Genomic DNA, 21,795 nt, shown 5'->3' with positions numbered 1-21,795 from the left:
TAGAACATCAGCCATGCCCGTCGAGTGTTTGGTTCCTTGGGAAGACTGAAAAGTGTCAGCATTCCCTGTACAGCCTGGAACACTGCATTTACAACCGTGGTCCATTTTCAATATCCTTGAAAAACTTCCAAACTTTCTTCTTTGTAATTCCCGTGGAAGTACACAGAGCAGCACGCAGCTAAACTAGTGTCTGAGATCTAAATTTTGGGGTGTGACAAAGGTACAGACCAGGGCCCAAAAAAGGTGGAGCCACATTTGTGACGTCACAAATGTGAGATTTTCATAGTAAAGAGGTGTCAATGGGACTTGAGGTTCACTGTATGTCCATTTTACCCACCGAACTGTCGTTATTCAACTATGACAAGGTAAACTCGGTTTTGCAGTCAATGACTCCTTTAAGCTACACCACCAACCAATAGAAATGTGACTTAATATTACTGTATATTATGCTGTTGGAGTACAATGATGCCCACAGACTCAGTGAAAATTACGGACATAGAAAACAACATTCCTAACGAAAGCTTCTCGGGGCCCGTGGACCACATGTTTGGTCTGTGTTTGTTTGTCTCTCTGCCTGCCTGTCTTGTCTTGTCTCTGTACTCTCTCTCCCTCTCTCTCTCTTACCCTCTCCACCACAATTTATAGTATCTCTTTCTGTCTCTCATCCTTTCAACCGTCTTTTAATCCTGTCCTCCTCTCCACTGTGGTTCATCCCATGCTCCGAGCCTCTCTTTGCTGTAGTGAAATGTCAAGTGGTACATTTGCATGCATATTAACAGGGCGTGACGGTGGCCACGCCGGGTGTCTCCCTCACTCCCCGATTCATCATCTGTCACACCGAAGGTCAGAGGGAGAGGTAGAGAGATGGGGAAGAATAGAGGAAAAGAAAGGGAAAGAGGACGAGAGAGTGAGTGAGGGAAAGGATGATAGATAGAGCAGGAGGAAGAGAGAGGGAGATAGAGAGGGAGGAAAAGAGTGGGAGAGGGACAGAGACAGGGAGTAAGAGAAAGAGGTGGAGAGATGGAGTAGGGGATGAAAGAGGGGTGAATTGAGAGTGCGAGTGAGAGTAGAGGGAAAGGAGGAAGTAAGAATGGATAGTAAGTATAGTAAGAGAGTGGAAAAAGAATGTTGCAGTAGAGGAACGAAAATTGTTAGGACAGAGAAGGTGAGGAAGAGAAACTGTGTCAGAAAGCTCAGTAGTGAGTAAGTAGTTCACCTAGTTTCTCCCACCAGCTGTCTATCACCAACCCTGCAGAAGGCTATAAGTGTTGTCATATGATACATATGATACCTGCAGTCTAATGCTATTCGACTCTTCTGATGGTCAGCACAGGAAGTCATTCCTGAAACAGATAGACACTCTGGGCCTCATGTACTAACGCTTTTGCGCCCACTTCAGGCGTATTTGTTTCGCAAGGTGCGCTTAAAAGCATGGCGAGGTATGTACAAACATGCCGCACTGAGGTAAAAGCGCAGACTGCCTGTCGAAGGAACTGAAAATGGCAAATTGCGCTTTTCCGTGTCATGCATATGCATTCACGGGAGGGTCAAGGGGAAAGTGGGAGTTTCCCATAAAGAGATGGGAGGGGGTGCGTAAATTGCGCTTAATTATGTATTCCGCCGTATGTACAAAAAACTCCTGTGAAAGCGCACCTCTATTTTGCGGCCTGTTAAAAGCAGGTGTCAACCAGGATTCGCATATGCCTCCTGGTGAAATGGCAGCAGTAACCCGAGCAAGACGAAGACATAGGCCAAAGGATTTTTGCCACAAGGATCACACTTTTTGAGTTGAGTGAACACAAAATCATTACGCGTTACAATTTTGGTCCAGATTGCATTTTTTTGTGTCGGTGTGGAATTCCGGCCTTGTATAATATTTAAATTTGCTGTTACCTCATGAACAAGCACATCAATTTCGTTATCACTAAATCTTTGTTTGCACTGTTTTGACTTTGGTGGCTGATCCATGATAGAAAGAGAGAAGGAGGCCCATTAAATTGCGCGTTAAATGCTCGCAATTTACGGTATAGTGGGCGGAGAAAGGCGCTGATTACCAGATGAACTGCAGGTTTAGTAAATATGACGTAAACTGAAGTATCACAGCGTGCGCAATCTGCGGGTTGGCCATAGCGCTAATAACGCTACGTTTGCAAATGTACGTACATGAGGCCCTCTGTGCTTATACACATACTCATGACCTGACATACTCCTCCCTCCCCACACACTCCTGTCCCCACATATACTCCTGCACACACTTCTGCCCTCCCATAATCCTGTCCTCACACACTTCTGCCTCCACATATACTCCTGCACACACACTTCTGTCCTCCCACACTTCTGTCCTCACACACTCCTCCCACCACACATACTGCTGCTCTTTACACACATGCACTCCTGCACACACATGACGGAGTGGATGTCAACCGTCCTCAAGGCCCTTGACATTTACACGTAAACGCATAGCCTTGTCACAGGTCATTTCTCAAGCACAGATAGGAAAACAGGATCCCCCCCAACTCTTTATCTCCCCATCGCTCTCTCTCTTTCTCTCTGAAATCTGCAATCAACACAAAAGTTTGAAAGGTTGACAAAGAAGAGTTGCGCAAAAGAGAAGCAGGGCAGAGTACAGAGCTGTTGTTGTGGGTTTGTGTTGTGTGAGTGACATTTAAACCCTTTCTGGGACAAACACAATTTGTCTGTCAGTCCAATGAGCTGAAATGGAGAGAGAGGGGGAGAAGTGGGAGAGAGATTTAGGCTGTGGGGGAGGGAGTCGAGGTAGAACTATACCGACATCGCTGAAGGGATAAAGAGAAAGGCAGAGGAAATGTGAGTTGGGGGAGGGAGGTGGAGAAGGTGGGGTGGGGAACAAGGGTGGGGAGGCGTTGTCTTGATGCTGGTTGATTGAGCATATTCCACTTGTGTGGACAGCAGGAGAATATTGCTCATATTGTTTCAGCGTCACCTCTTTCACTCTCTTTTCTTCTCTCACTCTTTTTCTCTTTCCCTCCATCCTCCTCCTTTTCCGATGTCACTCTCTCTGTCTTTTTCTCCCCCTCTGCTAGCGATCGGTGAATTGCTGCTCTTAAAAGGCCTGTAATTGATTCTGCTGTAATTGGTCAATGACAGTAGACGCTCTGGCAGAAATGGAGCATAAACACGTTTCAGACACAATTTGTGGGATCAATGGGAGGCAGATAGGAGAGATGGAGGGAGGGAGGAAGGGATGGGGGTGTACGTGGAGGACGTGTGGGGGATGGGTGAAGCACGGGGAATAAGTATCACCAGCATGTCTGATTGAGTCATGGGGACGGAGAACACTCCGCGGATCAAAGACTTTTCAAATAGATTTTTTCTCTTTCTTTTTCTCGCTTTCTCTAATTCTCCCTCTCTCTCTTTTTATTTCTCTCTGTTTCTTTCTCCTTCTCTCTTTCTGTTGCTCTCTCTTTTTGCCCTCCCTATATTTTGCCTCAAGTTGCTGCATCATCCTGTCAGCTGAGGAGTTTTGGAACAATAGAGGAGAAATAAGCCCAATGAAGGGCTAACGAGTCACTCTGAACCTGAAAGAGTCCATTTGTGATTCACCCTGCATCAGTGTGTTTGTTCATTTGTGGTGATGTCCATTTTCTGCCTTTTAAATGCAAAGTAACCAGTGGGATATTAAAATAAATTGTTAATTAGGGGCCCTTCAGTCCCCCGACACAAGTGTGTGGGCTTGCTTTTGTGTCAAAGAGATGTGAGGGGGTCTGTTTATTGTGGAAGATCCATCAGAGAATAATGCCACTTTTTCTCTCTTTCTTTCTCTCATCTTTCTCTTCCACACACGCACACTTTCACTCTTTCACTTTCTGTCTCTCTCTCACTCTCGTACCCTTACTCTATTACTCTATGTCCTACATGTTATCTTTCTCTCTCGCTCTCTCTCCATCCCAATACTGGTCTACTCTCTTTTCTTATTTTTGCATGTGTTTCCAGGGTTACGAGGTGCGGAAGATCAGAGCCATTGACCAGGACTTGGGCCGACCGAGGGGCATCGGCTACACCATCCTCTCAGGTGTGTGTCACATGATCGATCTGTTGCAGCGAGTAGGACAGACCCACATAGGGGAAAATCAATCCCTGCTTATGATGATCCCCTCCAGTAATACAGCAGCCTGCTCTACAAACAAGAATCAATGACAGCTCGTTATAATAATACCACAGAATATTACTGGAGAATAGGCTTGTCCATAAACAATTAATCACCATTCGGTGCAACAGTGCAGAAGGTCTAAATAAGCCAGATGTCAATTAATATTACCATCCAATCATCAGAGAGACTCTGCCTGCCATGCTAAACAGAACTCTAAATATTTGCCTTTCCCTAGAAAAGCATATGAAGCTATATACAGTATACTGTACACACTATATACTGTGTTTATTTCTGTATTTTATATTTACATGTATGTATATTACTCTCTCTCTCCCTCACATTTTACATATTAAGGCCATATTTTGACCAGGTCTGGTGGTCAAGATAATGGGCAGAACAGGAGAAGGTGGACCCAATGTTCTGTGTGGTGCTGATACGGCCTGCAGACCTACGCAGGGTTTTGTTCTGGGGGGATTCAGACCCAGCTGTGTGGGGGGACTAGTGTAACACTTAGGAAGAGATTTGCTTTACTTAAGAGTATCTAGGCTAGGTTCAACAAGAGCCCATAGTTGTGAATGATAAATCAACAACCAGATGATTTGTGATTGATGTAAAAGCCGAAACAAAGTTCTAACCCTATATTTCGGAGCAGGTTAATGTAATAGTCTAATAGCTAATGTAATATGGCACATATTGTCGTCCTATTTCCCCTAAAGCAATAAAGTTAGGTTACTTAAAGACACTTTACACTTATAAAGTATGTTCTAAATGGCATAGATGCTGCCAATTAATAATTGACGTAACAACTTATTGTAAACAAGCAGGTTTCGATGATACACCACATTTAGTAACAGCAGGATACTTTTGACTACATTTAGTCCCCATTTGTCCTGCAATAGGGACTGGATTTAGTTTAACCCCTGAGATTCAGAAAAACGGTTTTGATTCTCCTGTTGGTTCTGCTTCTCCTGTAGTTTATTTTCTTGGCTGCGACCAAAGTAGGATTGGGTTCACTGTCACAGTTTGCTACTATATGGCCATCCTCTCCACAGCGGAAGCAGTACCAGGATCGTGGTTTATTTGACTTTGAATGGTCTGAACATAGCTGTTTGGCTGGGCTCTGACCCTTTGACTCAGATGTCTCAACTTTTGTGTTTACCACCTTGGGTGTATTGGCTTTAGGCTTTTGTTTCTGTTTTAGTTTAGTTTCTGTTTTAGTTTACTCCCACTTTTGAGTGTGGCCAGTTGTCGTTTTAACTCCTTCATTTCACTTCTCCAGCATCAACAGCAACTTCTGTTGTCTGGAGATGCGACATGACACGTTGCTTTGACACACTTGGGGGCTGTTTGGAAACACCAAGATATTGATTCATTCTTGTCATCTTCACTGCTTGCTTGTCCTCCTCTGTCCTGAGCAACAGAAGTAACTCAGCAAACGATGGTGGACTGTTCTTCCTCTGCTCTAGGCGAAGGTCAGTTATTAAGGCATTATCCCAACAGTCTCGACAAAACTGCTTTAGTAGATGTCGATCACTTTCTTCTGCAGAAATTCCACCTCTCTTCACAGCTAGAGCTCATCACCATCCTCCACTGTTCCATAAGCAGAGTCCAACAACTCCAAATAAGTTGCCGGTGAAGCATGAGGACTCAGACTTTTGACAAGATCTGCAGCAGGTAGAAGTAGGCTGTCTATAATCTTTCGTGATTGCTGTAAGTCGGAAATAGCTGGGTCTGTTAAGATTAGTTCGACATTGGCATGCCATGTGTCGTAGTCTGATTCGTTATTTGGCCGTGGAATTCTCCCTGAGAAAACTCTTAACCTAAATGGCATTAGGGAGGGATATGTTACTTCTTCACTCCTCACAATATGCTCTACAACTACTTTTTGGACTGGAGTCACATCGCTTACTGTCAACTTTGGAAATGTTTTAACCTCTATTCTAGATTTTACAGTAGTTGGAATAACAGGTGATGCAAGCACTGGCTGTGGTAGGCGTGGCTCTGAATCTTCTAGATCAGAGTCATGCTGCACAGGGTCATCAGTGGCTGGAGAACTACGAGATACAGAAAGGTTTGTTAACTCTGTCTGTAGAACCTCCTCAAAAGTCTTACCGGTCAATTTAGCAATTTCCTGTAGTTCCCCAATAAAGCTCTGTGTAACTCTAGTACTCACAAGGGACGTGTACACGCTAGCTACAGCCTTTATGTTGTAAATAACATCAGGTGAACTTGGACTTTCAAAGTCATAAGGAAGGCGACCTTCCAGTGCTTCAGTGCTGTGTCGTGAATAAATTAAACGATAACTTGGTTTATAAAACTTAGATTGGGGGTCATCAACACGAATGAACCTGTTAATAGATCCATAAACTCGAAGGTGGGTTTTAATTTCGTCATCTCTTTCAGTTTGGGTGAGACCGCTCACTATAACAGCTTTAGGAATATTAAAATGTTCTCGCTGCACAACCTCCATTTTACCCACTATATTTTTCCAGTTCATTATTCAGTGCTCCAGACTAACTTATTTTACTAGGAGCACAGTAGCCCCTGACTGAAAATTTTAGGAGCGCAAGCAGAACATTTAGGGGCACACCTTAAATAGACCTGCAATGCAATTATTAATGAGCACCACCTCCAGCTGACCCTCGCCAAAACAGAACTCCTCATCATATCGGCCAAACCCTCCATCTCCCACAATCTCTCAATCACCCTGGGATCGGTGACGGTGACCCCTTCATCCTCTGCCAGGAACCTTGGGGTGACCATGGATGACGAGCTCTCCCTCACAGCCCACATTGCTGCGGTCTCCCGGTCGTGTAGATTCACCCTCTACAACATCCGGAAGATCAGGAGATACCTGTCTGAGCATTCCACCCAGCTGCTAGTCCAAGCACTTGTCCTCTCAAAGTTGGACTACTGCAACTCGCTACTCGCCGGTGTCCCAGCATGCGCAACCCGCCCTCTCCAGAGGATTCAGAACGCGGCGGCCCGTCTGGTTTTCAATCTACTCAGACGCTCCCATGTTACCCCGCTCCTCATCTCCCTCCATTGGCTTCCCATCACGGCCCGTATCAGATTCAAGACTCTGGTACTGACCTTCCAAGCGGTGAACGGGACTGCACCCGACTACATCAAGTCTCTCCTCCAGCCTTACACCCCCCCCCCCGCCACCTACGGTCTTCTTCTGACAACCGTCTGGTGGTCCCACCGCTCAAGAGCACCCGGTCCCAACACAAGCTCTTCTCCTGTCTGGCCCCCCAATGGTGGAATCAACTCCCCACCTCCATCAGGGACACTGACTGTCTCCCACCTTCAAGAAAAGGCTCAAGACGCACTTGTGAACACACGTGAAATATTTTACTGTTGATTGTTTTTTCTACAGGTACACTCTTGCACTCTTGTGGGGAGTTTCATGTTGTTCAATTGTAACTTGTTTAACTGCATGCTCTTATGGTTCTTCCCTTTGGCACTTATTTGGTTTTCCGCAATGTATGCTTCATGTTTTGGCTGCTCGCAATGTTTGGGGCTATCTCATTGTTATGATCAGTGACCTATGCTCTTTTGTAAAGCTCTCTCTTGGAAGTCACTTTGGATAAAAGCGTCTGCTAAATGCATAAATGTAAATGTCATGTAACTAGAGGTATGTGAATACTGCGCTACCTGCAACAATGGCGGACAGATCATCCAGAGTCCCATAAATGTAATATTTTCGGCTTAAATAATTTATAAAAAAATTATGACAGTCTTGTTTTGTGCTCTACACAGTCCTGTACATATGTATTTGCAACCATGTTCTTAATTGAAACGTTTTTAAAAATCACTAGTTTGCTACGCTAACAATATTGCTGATTTGCACAACAGTCTCTGGTTAGCCTTAAATTGACTCCATTCATCTCTACCGTTTTAACTAAACTCCATTAGCAGAGTTAAATAGACCTGCAATGCAATTATTAACGTAACTAGAGTGCTTGCGTCGGTTGCAGATGGGTCCGTTTTTTACTGACATTTTTACAACTGATATACAGCGTGTATAACAGCGTGTATATACTTGTGTGATATACATCACACAAGCTTGAGTTTAAATACATTATTCAATGTGACTTTATGTACTGTACATGCAAGTCTTAGCTAAATGACTTAAATGTATGATGCGCTACTCGATATACACAGCGGCAGCCTTAAGCACCTGGGGACCCGTTTCAATAACTAATATGGGGCCCAACCCATATAAAACATAAACATAATAGAGCAGAAAAAGCAAGGATTCCTGTTGGTTGGCATCAATGGTATATTACTTTATTACGTGCACTTTCAACTTCATGAACAGGGCAGCTCAACATAGAAATAATCCAACCTTATTTGATTAAAACGATATACAATTATTTATACAGTGTTTTATGTTGGAATAAGCCTCGCTCTTTCACGCATGGCAACTTCACTGCTTAATTGATTAGCGCAGTATATATTCAGCTGTATGGGCTGACTTAAAAAAAAACAGCTCAAACATCCCCTCAACTTGAATTTAATGAACAAAAGCAAAGAAGAAAAAAAGTCTGACTGACTTAGCTCTACAGATGCTGGACCAAAGAAAGAGGTCACTTTTGGTAGACTGAATTTGGTAGACTAACCCTAACCCTAACCCTCTTCTTTTGTCGTCCGATATATTTAGTTTTTCAGCATCACTGGCATATGTACGTTTCATTTCTTTTCCTGCTTAACCCTCGTGCTGCCTTCGGGTCACATGACCCAAAGGTTCATAACGAACCACCGTTGTGTTTACCCGATTTTACCCAATACAAAAACAAATTAAAATAATTTTCTTTTAACCTTTGCAATGTGGGGGGTCTGAGACAGCCCAACGGTTAAAAGAATATGCTTCACTTTGTCTTTGCATGCGGTAAATCTGTCGCAATACGAAGGTGGGTCACAATGACTGATGGGTCAGAATGACCCGAAGATAACACAAGGGTTAAACAAACATTTTAACCTTGATCGCAGGGGCGGTAAACGTCGACATGGTAACCACGAGTTCGACCAACCAGAGGTATCAGTCAGTGTTGTTTTGCTTAGGATTGTGGGTAGTGTAGTATTTCAACAGAAAATCGCAAATAACAAGGTTGATTTCATACGGACTTGTGGCTTTTATAGGAACAGAATCACAACCTTGTAGCTCGTGGTCAGTCTACCTTGGATGGTTTAGACATTATGGTTGACAATCAATATCCTACTGAGAAAATGAATGGGATTTTTGCTGGTCTGTTGTGGGCCCCCTTGGAGGGCGGGGCCCGTTTAAATTGAAACGGATGAAACATACGTAAGGCCGCGTCTGGATATATATACACCACGACACTTGCTGAGCAACAGCGCAACACGGGCAGGGTTATTTAGCTGCTCGGCTCCATGACGCCGGGTAAGAAGGACTCGTGAGACTGCTGAAGGACTTTAATAATTTGTGTCTATTCCAATATGTAATGATGGTATTCAATGACACAAGTCTGTGTTCTAGAAAGAGTGGTCTGGAGTCGCAGAGGTCCGATAATATCAGCTTTAATGCAGCAGTTGGGAATCAACAAGTACAGAGCTCTGGGGTTGTCTACGTTTTCATACCCACAACAGAGTTTGGGCTGGTTCACGAAGTCCAACTGGCTATCTTTCCCTCCCCAGCATATATTATACAGTGCAATTAAAACACAAAGATGAAAAGAGGGTTGAGCTTGTTCTCTCGTGCATCAGGGAGTTGTTCTTGCCTACGCGTCCCACCTGCTCGGGTGCCGTCTCCACCCGGTTTCAAGGTTGTTTCTGAAAATGAAGAGATAGAGACACAAAATACAGCCTTTTTCCCACACTCTGTGGTCGAAACTCGTCTGGATTGTTCCTCTTTCTCCGCCCGCACCCCTGACTCCCCCCGCCCTGTGTGAGACACAATGTTTAAGCCTGAGCACACTTCTAAGTTCATAAGACAGAACTTTAATAAGCACAATGCATAACTTTAATAAGCACAATATATTCTTTACTGCTCACCAAAAGAACGAAGGGGAACCCACTTGTCTGGCAGATTAAGACATGTTCGTAGGTAAGTAGCGAACAATAGCCTAAACTTTCCTAGACTTTTAGCTTCGGTACTAATGCTGAGGGCTCGCTGATATCGCTGTCTTGAAGGGGTGATTGACTGTTTTTTTTGGGTAGGCCTATTTCACACATTCGGTCCCCGAATAGGGTATGTAGCCTAACATTGGTTGGGCTGAAAATGGCCCGGGTGCTGCTCTATGCGGCCATATGTACCCTGTGAAAAAGCCCCAGAATGAAACGAGAGGTTTTCTCCCTTTTATGGTATGCTCATGAATATATAGATGAGCTGCGCGCTGATGGTTTTGGCTGTTGGGTTATAACGAGTGAAGCTGCAGAGCAAACACGCAACACGGCCAACAGCACTCACTGAAACATCGAAGGTGGAGACTTGAATGAAACACAGTCAGGAACATGAAATAACGTTAGCCCCATTGCCAATAAACTAAATCACACATTCTACCGATGCTAAATACAGGCAGGATACGTTAGCATTGCTAATAACTGTTAGCGACAACATCATACTACAACTTGCGGTTGTGATGAACATAAGGTCGGAACAGCACCTCTTTTCAGCAACAGCGTCATAGCAAATGCTGATTTACATTGTCCCAGGTTTTCAAAACTGTCCTCGGTGAAATGGTTCGAGCAAATGTGTAATTGAGGGTTGAACTGCACAGGCATATTCTCATAGACAAACATCACAGCCCGTCGAGTGTTTGGTTCCTTAGGAAGACTCTGAAAACATTGATAGTATAGGCCAAGAGTAACTACCACACCACAAATGGCCCAATATCACCCATGGGTGACGCTACAGGCCACGCCCTGATACACAAAAGATACAAGGCTTTCTGGAATGGGTAGGCTCACCCAGAGCCAGAGCGGGTGGAGAGAGACATCCTGAAGCTGGCTAGCTAGCTGATGTAGGCTACAATAACAGTACAGCAGGAGGAGCCATTCAGTGATCTGACGTAGATGGGTCGAAATGACGTAGATGGGTAACTTTTTGGCCCCACCCATTAAAACCTGATCTGAAAACGGAAGAGAAACTGTTCTACGGTCTAACTCCACATTTCAGTGCGACAAAGTTTTAGCGCTTTGCACATGCTTTCAGGAACTAATTTCACACGTATATAATGTACTGAGAAGCAAATCATGGAATTTACTTGACAGGATCTTTAATAAATGATTGGTTAAGTTGAAACAAAAAAATATATTTACGTGTTTATATTATCAGAATTATCTTAAAATTAAACATTTAACACAAACAAAAGCATTAAGTATTTACTTAGTAACCCAAACCTTCATAAACCACTGTCTAAGACGCATCCTTGGAGTCTTCTGGCCAAACACAATTAGCAACATCAACCTGTGGGAATGCACACAACAAGAAACAGTGGATATTAGGGGTGGAACGGTACACTGAAGTCACGGTTCGGTTCATACCGCGGTTCAGACATCACGGTTCGGTACGAGTTCGGTACAACGGAGGGAAAAGCAAAACAAACCAGGTTCCTCTACGAGTGAATACGGCGCATTGAAGATGACATGTAAATTCCGATTGCGTCAGTAATTTTTTGGGCCCTATTTGTATGTGTATCTAATGGCTGGTTAAGCACTGTAGGGAGGAGAAGTTGAACAGTTTTTTTTGTCTTGTTCCAGTGATTGGCACACCTGGGTGATGGCGTCGGATATTTTTAGTCATTTAGCTAGCACACCCCAGATGCGTTATATGCGTTAGCATGTTGTATTTCCACTCACATACCCCACAACCAGTGACGTGCTGTGATGTCAGTAAGAGGCTAGGCACTTGAATGGGAAAATGTGTCCAAACTTTTGACTGGTACTGTAGGCTACATGTTGAAGAATACAGGATCGAAGTGTGCAAGTGAGATTTTCGCTTGTCGTCCACAGTGAACGGACAGTAAAAGCACTGCCTATTCTACAATTTTTGTTGTATTTGATTATGCGTAACTGGTACATTCGTCATCGTAACGTCAATTGGAATAACACACATATTGCATATATAAATAACAAGAATAAACAGTAAAAATACAAATACAATTTTATTAAATAAAATGATTTAATAAAAATGTTTACGTTTGAATTTTGGCAGGGTAGGCAGTGCCGAAGTTTTCCTAAACTTGCAATCTTAAAAATGCCGGCGGGTCCTCTATCTCTCGCGGGTCGCCACCACTCGCCATACTTGTCCTTAGTGCTGCTAGCTATCCTATCTCTGACTCACGGGGGCGCCAATCAGAGCTTCAGAGCTACAGATTAGATGTCCCTAAAGTACACGAGTATCTAACAGTAGTTCCGCATTACATAAATTAATTTGCACGCAAGTTTTATTTATTTTTATACCGTGTATTCTCCGTGTAATTTCATACACCGAACCGTGACGCCCGTACTGTACGGTTCGGTACGAATACATGTACCGTTCCACCCCTAGTAGATATACAGCTGTTAAGGAGAAAATGGAGCTAGATTGGACACACACTACGAAGAAACACAACAACAATAACAAAACAGGCACTGACATGGAACCCACAAGGCAAACGGGGTAGAGGACGACTCAAAAACACCTGGAGAAGGAGCACAGAGCAGGAATTCAAGAAGGGGCTGACGTGGAAACAGCTGGAGAGGATGGCTCAGGACAGACGAGGGTGGAAACAATTCATCAATGGCCTATGTTCCGAGAGGAATATAAAGGCCTAACTAGTAACCCGTAGAAACATTTTATTTTACTGGGTTACACTAGCTGTGGGCTCTGTGTGTTCAATCTCTTGAAAAATGTAGAGGAGAGAGGGGAGAAAATGAGCGAGGCAGAGAGAGAGAAGAAAGTAGAGGCAGAAAGGGGGAAGGAAGGAGAGGCAGAGAGAGAGAAAGAAAGGCAGAAAAAGAGAGGTGGGTGCAGTGAGGGAGAAGAGAACATGCACTGTAAGGGTCTTCTGTGGGGAGCAGTGTGATGTGAGGCAGGGTGTTTAGTTGGATGATATATGGAGGACAACCACACTGCTGCTCAGCTCTCTGCCCTGGATAAACTCTGTGGGCCCCTTCAGAGGGGTTGCAGTCTACATGGGTGCACCTGGCAGTGCCAGCTGGTTAATACGGTCTGGCATAGAGTTGTGAATTTGGCATAGCAGCATCCTTCTCCTGGCAATGAAGTCATTGATGCCCATACTGTAGCAGTGCCATCTGTTGAGTCACTGGCTGACCTCAACCAGTCAGTGTGCCACTCTGTCATTTACAGAGCCTGCATGTCATGGAACACACATACACACACAAACACACACACAGACTTAGGCCGAATCCCAATACTCTGTCTTACCCTTACCCCTGAATACTGCGCTACCTGCAACAATGGCGGACAAATCATCCAGAGAGTCCCATAAATGTAATATTTTCGGCTTAAATAATTGATTAAAAAATTATGATAGTCTTGTTTTGTACTCTACACAGTCCTGTACATATGTATTTGTAACCATGTTCTTAATTGAAACGTTTTTAAAAATCGCTAGTTTGCTACGCTAACGTTACATTGCTGATTTGCACAACAGTCCCGCATTTCTCTGGTTAGCCTTGATTGGACTCCATTCGTCTCTACAGTTTTAACTAAACTCCATTAGCAGCGAATTTCGTTTGATATCAGTGCATAACACTACTTGCTTTGGAGACATCGATATACGTAACGGTAACCAAGTGGTGTCTCACTTCATAGGGCTATGTAGGGCCCTTATCCCTCAGTTTCGAGACACAAGGGCTAGGGGTAAACTAAGGGCTAGGGGTAAGGGTTAGACAGAGTATTGCGCCTTAGTCTCACCATGACCTCACCATGACCTAACCCTAACCCAAAACTACTCAAATTGAGTAGCTTCAAAAATATACCTTATACCCTCTCGCTCTCAGTTAGAGCCAACTTAGCTCTGTTGCATTGAAGCAGTGTTAAGTGTTGGTGGAAAGGAGCATTAAAAACTACATTAGTGTATCTACTCCCAGTCACAGAGCAATTGTGAGTTATTGTGGATTTATAAGCTCTTATGAGGCTGGAGCAGCTAGCTGGATCAGATGCTTCTGAGCCTGATAGTGGATGATAATGGATAGGGAAGTAGGAGGCAGTACCAGGAGAATAGGGTAGGTGGGTTAGTCGATAGACTAATGCGGGGGGGGGGGGGGGGATAGTTTGTGCGATAGACTAATGCATTCTGCAGAGAAGGGAGACTGGCGTTTTGGAATGGAAGGGAGAAAACATGACAGAGTAACACGGCGGATATCGCTATAAAAAAAAAAAACGACGTTTGGACGTTTTGGACGACGTAGTTAAGGCGGCAGGCGTGTGTTGCTTAGGCGGCCGCCTTAACTGAAAAGTGCTGCAGGAAACCCTGTCATTGATAGTGTTTGAAGAAGTGTGCATGTTTGTGTGTATGTTAAAGTGTGTGTGTGTTAGTTACTAGTTGTGAGTGTATGTGTCTATTTGAGTGTGTGAGAGTAGGAGTGTGTTCATACTGTGTGTGTGTGTGCGTGGGTATTAATTTTGCACCTCCCTCCGGTGTCCTCCCAGGGTGAGACTCAGTCCTCTGGGAGTCGTCTCATTAGTTGAGTAATTAACATAAATGAGCTATTAATTTCAGAGGTGCTTTATGCTAATGATCTGGAGACCTGGGATCAGGATTTCGTCTCTCCAACAATCACTGGGCTAATCTTATAGTTGATGCTGACAGGAGATAGGAACACAGTGTCAGAAACTCTGCTGGAGTTGATGTTGAGCATTGAGGGATGGAGATAAACCCACTCTCTCTCACATACACATACATACTATGTTTGCCCTTCTTGACCCAGTGACCTTGTTACATATAATTTCTTGCTGTATGAGCTCTGCCCTAGTTATAGTGGATGACTGTGGGTCATGGTGGTTCCTGCTACTCCATTGGCTGTGTCAGACATCAGACCTTTGGTCTTGTCTACCAGTCTTAATTCAGAAACCAGAAGTCAGCATTAAACTCACCATAGGTCTAATCAAACTTCAAATCAAACTTTATTTATATAGTGCATTTCATACCATAAGGCAACAAAATGCGCTTCACAGAAGGGGTGGGGGGAAAGGGGGGGGGGGGCAGGCACATTGCTAGACAAAGCTCTACTGGGGCACAGGCCCCTACTCATACAAATATACATAGGGGGTCAGATGGCTGAGCGGTTAGGGAGTCGGGCTATTAATCAGAAGGTTGTTGGTTTGATTCCCGGCCGTGCCAAACAACGTTGTGTCCTTGGGCAAGGCACTTCACCGCTCTGGATAAGAGCGACTGCTAAATGACTAAATGTAATGTAAATGTAAATATACAAACACTTATGTTTGACACAAATCCAGATGGAAGCAAAGAACCAGATCACCCATTTGGGCCAATATAGGAGAACTATGACAATTCTTCACTGACATATCTGAGACGATCGAGCACTATCCTGGAAAATGTGAAGTGCATTACAAAGCACACGCATAACAAGAATGAATACTACATCATGAGAAACATCACGTTATACAAAAACATTTTTACCACATAAATATTTTTTTTTACAGTGACTGGTAGGCGAATATATACACATTAAGAGTATCCCAAAACACACTAAGCATTTAAAAGTAAACTACTGGAAAATATTGGACTAACGAGAGGTCTACACTTACCTTCCTAAATGGGCCTATATTACCAGAAAAACCATATTACACAAACAGCATTATAGAACACAAGAAACATTTAACAGCAAGCTTGTTAAGCTAGTTATGCAGCAGAGCTAGTGGAGATGCTACTGGCTTGTAAAGCCCGCTCAGCAGCAATAGTAAAGAGACACTGCAGACTACGATGTCCCTATCTATGCCGCAGATTTTTTAAAGCCACAATACATATCAAAGGGGACTAGAGAGGCTACAATTTCTGGGGAAATTGTAGGGTGTGCTTGCTTGCGTCGGTTGCAGGTGTGTCCGTCCCCTTAAGTTTTTCTCTTCTAGTGACATTTTTCAAGCATTTAGCCTACTCATATTGCATACTTCATTAACCCTTGTGTTATCTTCGGGTCATTCTGACCCATCAGTCATTGTGACCCACCGTTGTATTGCGACAACTTTACCGCATACAAAAACAAAGTGAAGCATTTTCTTTTAACCGGTGGGCTGTCTCAGACCCCCCACATTGCGAAGGTTAAAAGAAAATTATTTTTATTTGTTTTTGTATTGGGTAAAATTGGGTAAACACAACGATGGTTCGTTATGAACCTTTGGGTCATGTGACCCGAAGACAGCACAAGGGTTAAGAACCCCCTTTGAAACAAGCTACTGTAACAACGTTGTCACCGGCAGTATTTCAGATGGAATCGCGATTCAAACAGTAGGCTACCATCTGCTAACTGAAAATATGCCCCCAAAAACGTAAGCATGACATCTATTTAGGGAGAAATGGCTAATTCAAAAGAAGTTTGCTACGAGCAAGCTAGTTGTGGTGGCTAGCCAAACTTCACTGAGTGAGGGGATTGTTTGAAAGTGCCGGTGTTACGTCCCAACTGGTTCCCAATTTGACTGGTTCCCCAGCTGTGCGTGCACCTATCAGTCTGCCTCTATCACCAGATTCGTCACAAATTCACAAACATATTACTGGCAATTTTCAAGTCGGATCTCATATTTGCTGCGGCAAATATGAAAGTAGTATGAATTTTTATTATGTGGTGTCAGAAGGAGCTGTGATGTCGTGGAAAATACGGCTATTGCCTCGAAAACAACCCCAAATACGTGCATAGTAGCCTACATTCGGGTAGTGTCTATGGGAACCAGTTGATTCAGAAGAAGCCAAATCAAAGTGTTACCTGAAGGCCAACGTAGTTAACAAATACGTAACGATTTAGCTAAAATGTGTGAGCTGGTATAGCTCGCGGTGTAAATCAACGGACTACGGTGCGCATGTATTTTTGCTCTAGTGCAATCGAATCCCACTTCATGCGAGCCTGCAAATGTTTTATTTTGTCTCCTTTTATTTTGTCGCGAATGGTAGCCTAATGTAGTGCGCACGTAGCCTATAGGCCTACTTTCATATTTGCCGCAACAAATATGAGATCCGACTTGAAAATTGCCAGTAATATGTTTGTGAATTTGTGACGAATGTGGTGATAGAGGCAGACTGATAGGTGCACGCACAGCTGGGGAACCAGTTAAATTGGGAACCAGTTGGGACGTAACACCGGAAATGAGAACGTTTCTTTTGACAAAGTTTAGGCTGTGGCACTGAAGCCAGCGACGCACCACACAAGCTTGAGTTTAAATACATTCTTTAATGTGACATTACTTACTGTACATGCAATTCTTGATTTGCTTAAATGTACATGTATGATGCTGCTAGTACACCACGGCACGATACTCGCTGTGCAACAGCATATCTATGAAGGTTGTATCCATGTGTCGTTGCTAACGTGTGCTGACGTTGTGACGTTGGCACTGAGTACCCTTTGTTGACACAAGGCACTTTTTGCCACAAAAACGTAATTCAAACCTAAACCGTGCAACTGAACTTAAATCCCAATAGAAGCAACGCAATCGTGACCAAGACGAACATTTTGACACCAACGTTGTCTATGTAGTCCAAATATTCAAATATTGAGGAATCCTTAGCGGGGCAAAAAGAATAATAAAATATAGCTGCAAACAGCAATGAGGTGGCCAAGCAGTCAAATGACCCAGAAAACATTTTAGATATCCTCAGAAGAGGGTAACGAGTACACGCAGCAAGTTTGGTGTGAATCCAAAGATTTGCTGAGATACAACCCAACTTCCTGTTTTCTGGCTCAACTGCACAATTTGATTGGGTGTACTGGGCAAACGGTTTCTAAAATCGAAAAAACATTTGATAGCTTTTGTGAGGATTGGTCTGAAGATACTCTCTGCCAAATCTGGTTCAGATTGGACACACTTTATAGGAGTAGCAGAGAAAAAACATTTTTTCAGTAATTCAAAATGGCGACCGCATCAATTCGGCTGTTATCACAAGTTATCATGTGTCACACACGGCATGTCCCGAGATATCATGAGAAAGGAATAACTTAATAAAGGCAAACAAATCAACAGTTATTGGCCAAAACACATTTTTGCTTTATGCAGCCACGCCCAGTGATCACATGACACCAAATTGTTTGGATATCCTCAGAAGTGGGTTCCGATATACCAAGTTTGGTGTTGATTTCTCAAACAGTTGCTGAGATATGACCCAACTTCCTGTTTGGTTGCTTTGTTGCCGATTTTGATTGGCTGTACCGGACAAACGGTTTTAAAAATCTTTTTTTTTTGATAACTTCAGTGAGGGTTGGTCTGACGATGATGTGTGCCAAATGTGGGGAAGATTGGACAACAATTGAAGGAGGAGTAGCGAAAAAACGTGTTTTCTTAAAATTCAAAATGGCGGAGAACCTTTATAACCTTCATGGGGTGTGTTGAACTCGTCTTGACCCAGGGAATCCAACGGTACCTAATTTTTGAAAATCGGTCATACGGTTCAAAAGTTACTTGTGTAAACACAAGTCCAACTTTGACCAGTTGGTGGCGCTATAGTGCTCCAATGGGAGACATGAAACTTGATGTAAATAAAGAGGCGCCTGTCTTGAGTGTGCCAAATTTCACAACTTTTTACCATACGGTTCTAGGGGCTGCCATAGACTCCAATGGCGGAAGAAGATGTGTAATAATAATAACTAGAGAGGGTACAATTTCTGGGGAAATTGTAGGGTGTGCTTGCTTGCGTTGGTTGCACAGGGGTCCGTTTTGTAATGACATTTTTACAACTGATATTTCTGTATATTTTATATAAAAATGCATACTTATTATTTATAAAGATTACATAGATTTAAAAGCATCTTTTTTTCTGCTCATTTACAACTCAAAATACGAGTGAAGTGTAGAATGAAATAGATGTCTTCTCATTTCCCCTGCAAGAGGCAAGTTGAATCAAACAAATACATTTGGCAGACCAGTGTAAAAATTGACCTAATCTCTATGACTTAAACGTCCTTTTAAGTTTTCCCTTCTCGTGATATTTTCAGGCATTTAGCCTACTCATATTGCATTCATTCATTAATAAAGAACCCCCTTTGAAGATTATTCTATGACGTTACCGGCAGTAGAAGATGGAATCGCGTTTCAAACAGTACTATCTGCTAACTTAAAATAAGCCCCCAAAAACGTAAATAAGCTTGACATTTATTTAGTGGAAAATCGCTCATTCCTAAAAAGCTCACTGGTAGCAATCATTGTCAGTAACAACGCAAAATGCAATATAGCCCTGTGTGGAGAAGCTGCCCCGGTAAATTGTACGTACAGTACTAGACTACTGCTGTGTTCGTCTTGGTAGCGATTGCGTTGGTTGAATTAGTTCCGTTGTACGGTTTAGGCTGAAATTAATTATTTTCATGAACAGATTGACAAAGTTTATGCTACGGCAACAGGGCCGGATCCAGGGGGGGGGGGGGGGGCTGGGGTGGGCTGCGCCCCCCCAGATTTCTGCCGCGCCCCCCCCCCCCAAGCTCCTTCTGACTTCAGCCAAAATGGTTACATGTTGAAGCTATGAAAAAGTCTGTTAGTGCTTTCAGTAATATGCTTTTTTTTCAACCAATCTTTTTAAAACATTCCCCATGAAGTTCAGGTTAGTAGTCAGATAGTTTCACCTATTGAAAGACTTTTGATTTAAGTAAGGGGAGTGCCGAACGTCGCCGTTTGACTTCCTAAACAGCTGTGTAGATGTTTTTGAAGTGTGTCTCGCGTAGGCTACAGCGTTGCAGTGAGCAACACTGGTTTGAAACCACAGGTAATGATAATTTCACCAACAAATCGTTTACTTGTAATGTAATGTAATAATAAATCCTACAACGAAAATGTTTTTGTGAGGAATTGTTTATTTTAACGATTGAAAACAGATGCATCATAGACCGCTGTAGTATGTGTTGCCCGGGCAACAGAGGCTAATGTCATGATGCTAATGCTTCAGTGAAATAGTAGACTACCGTTTCCGAAAGTAGATGTGGGCCTACTTCCTTAATAATATCAGCTAATATTGTACATTACATTTCACAATTGTGTTTCACATCACAAAGTAAAATGAGTAAATAGTTATCATCCTGGCCTCTTTGCTTGTGGCGTTTCTGCAGCTGCCTTGCAGTAAAGCCATAGTTAGCCTAGCTATCCCCCAAGTTAACACATGCGAAACGAATGTTCTGCCAGAGAATGTCTAACGCCTGGGACACACTGCCTGCGATCGGCTGCGACGCGCCTGGAAACACCTTTTTTCTTTCGGCGCCCTGTTATCAAATGGGACCGACCACACTGGCTGCGAAGCGCCGCGATTGCCTGCGATCTGCAGCTATCGTTTCGGCAGCTGGTCGAATTTTTTGGCGAGACGCTTGCGAAATCGGCTGCAGGATGATGAAATACACCATATTAGTTGATATATTTGATTAAAAAACATTGTTTTTTTGAGAGAAACGAGTTGTCACGCGTTGCACACAACACAGACATAGCCTACCGAGAGAGAACCCCCAAGTCGATTTCTAAAATCAGCATCAAATGAATTCTCGAAGTTGAAAAGCACAGGGAGTTGTTGTATGTCAGCAACAATTTTACAAGGACAACGTAGATAAGGATCAATGCTGGGATATAGCCAATGCCATGTTTATGTACCATGTCTGCGTAAAGGAAAGCTCAGAGTAGCTGAAAGGCTTGGTGACCGGTGCGAAGAAATACGCGTCTGGTGTGAACAGCTTTTGCTCAGTCGTAGCCGATCGTGGCGCTGCGCGGCGCGTCCAGGCGCTTCGCAGCCAGTGTGTCCCAGGCGTTATATAGAGAAAACTGCCACTCTCGGGAAACTTCCGGGTTCTGAACTGGTTGCAGTTCCACTGTAGTTCCATATGAGGGCGCTAACGGTCGAGTGCAGAATGAATGGAGGTCTATGGAGCTATACCCCTCAAAATCCACTTTTCTCAGGATATAATTTTTTGTCTAGTAATTTGAAATCTGAATTCCAAAGGGGAGGCAAAAAAAACACACCACTGGGTGATAGAAGTCGCCTTTCTGTTCTAAAAAGCCTTTTAAAATGTCATTGACGTCATACACATTGTACGGCCTGAGATACTGCTTGACGGCAAGCTCTGGTTACTTCCACTTTTCTCTCGAGGCATCGACAACACAGCTGACAGGTTAGGCTCTCCCTGTCAATACACATGCTAGAAAGAGTTTTGGTTTGCTAATGTTGTTGTTAATGTTGCTAATGCTCTGACATTCTGGTTCTGCTTCGGATGCCATCAAGCAGGATCTCTGTTCGTAGTCAGTCCTTCACTAACCAATCAGCATTCATTAGCAGAATGCTAGCGTGTTATGGGCAACAACGACTTGCCCTGTAAGAAATCAAAAGGACATAAGTACTCGTTCATTCAACTTTCGACCTGTAATCCATGTTGAACATGCAAAAACTACAATCAAATCTGAGATTTCTCAACGACAATCAGGTGAAAGAGACAAATTTAGCTGTTTAGCTCCATAGACTCCCATTCATTCTGCACTCAACTGCGATCACTCCCAGGGGAAC

General features: G+C 43.4%; 1 protein-coding gene across 1 annotated transcript in view; it reads left to right on the top strand.

Moving 5' to 3' along the window:
• The window catches only part of cdh23 (cadherin-related 23), a 415,870-nt gene that overhangs the window by 155,322 nt on the left and 238,753 nt on the right, over window positions 1-21,795 (top strand). The window contains exon 9 of the mRNA XM_062463257.1: window positions 3,973-4,051. Coding sequence (XP_062319241.1) covers window positions 3,973-4,051 — 79 coding nt within the window. The remainder of the gene's footprint in view (window positions 1-3,972; window positions 4,052-21,795) is intronic.

The sequence above is a fragment of the Osmerus eperlanus genome, chromosome 6 (genome assembly GCF_963692335.1).
Source record: "Osmerus eperlanus chromosome 6, fOsmEpe2.1, whole genome shotgun sequence".
Taxonomy (NCBI): Eukaryota; Metazoa; Chordata; class Actinopteri; order Osmeriformes; family Osmeridae; genus Osmerus; species Osmerus eperlanus.
Note: the sequence above shows the minus strand (reverse complement) of the source record. Positions and strands in the feature narration are given on the sequence as shown.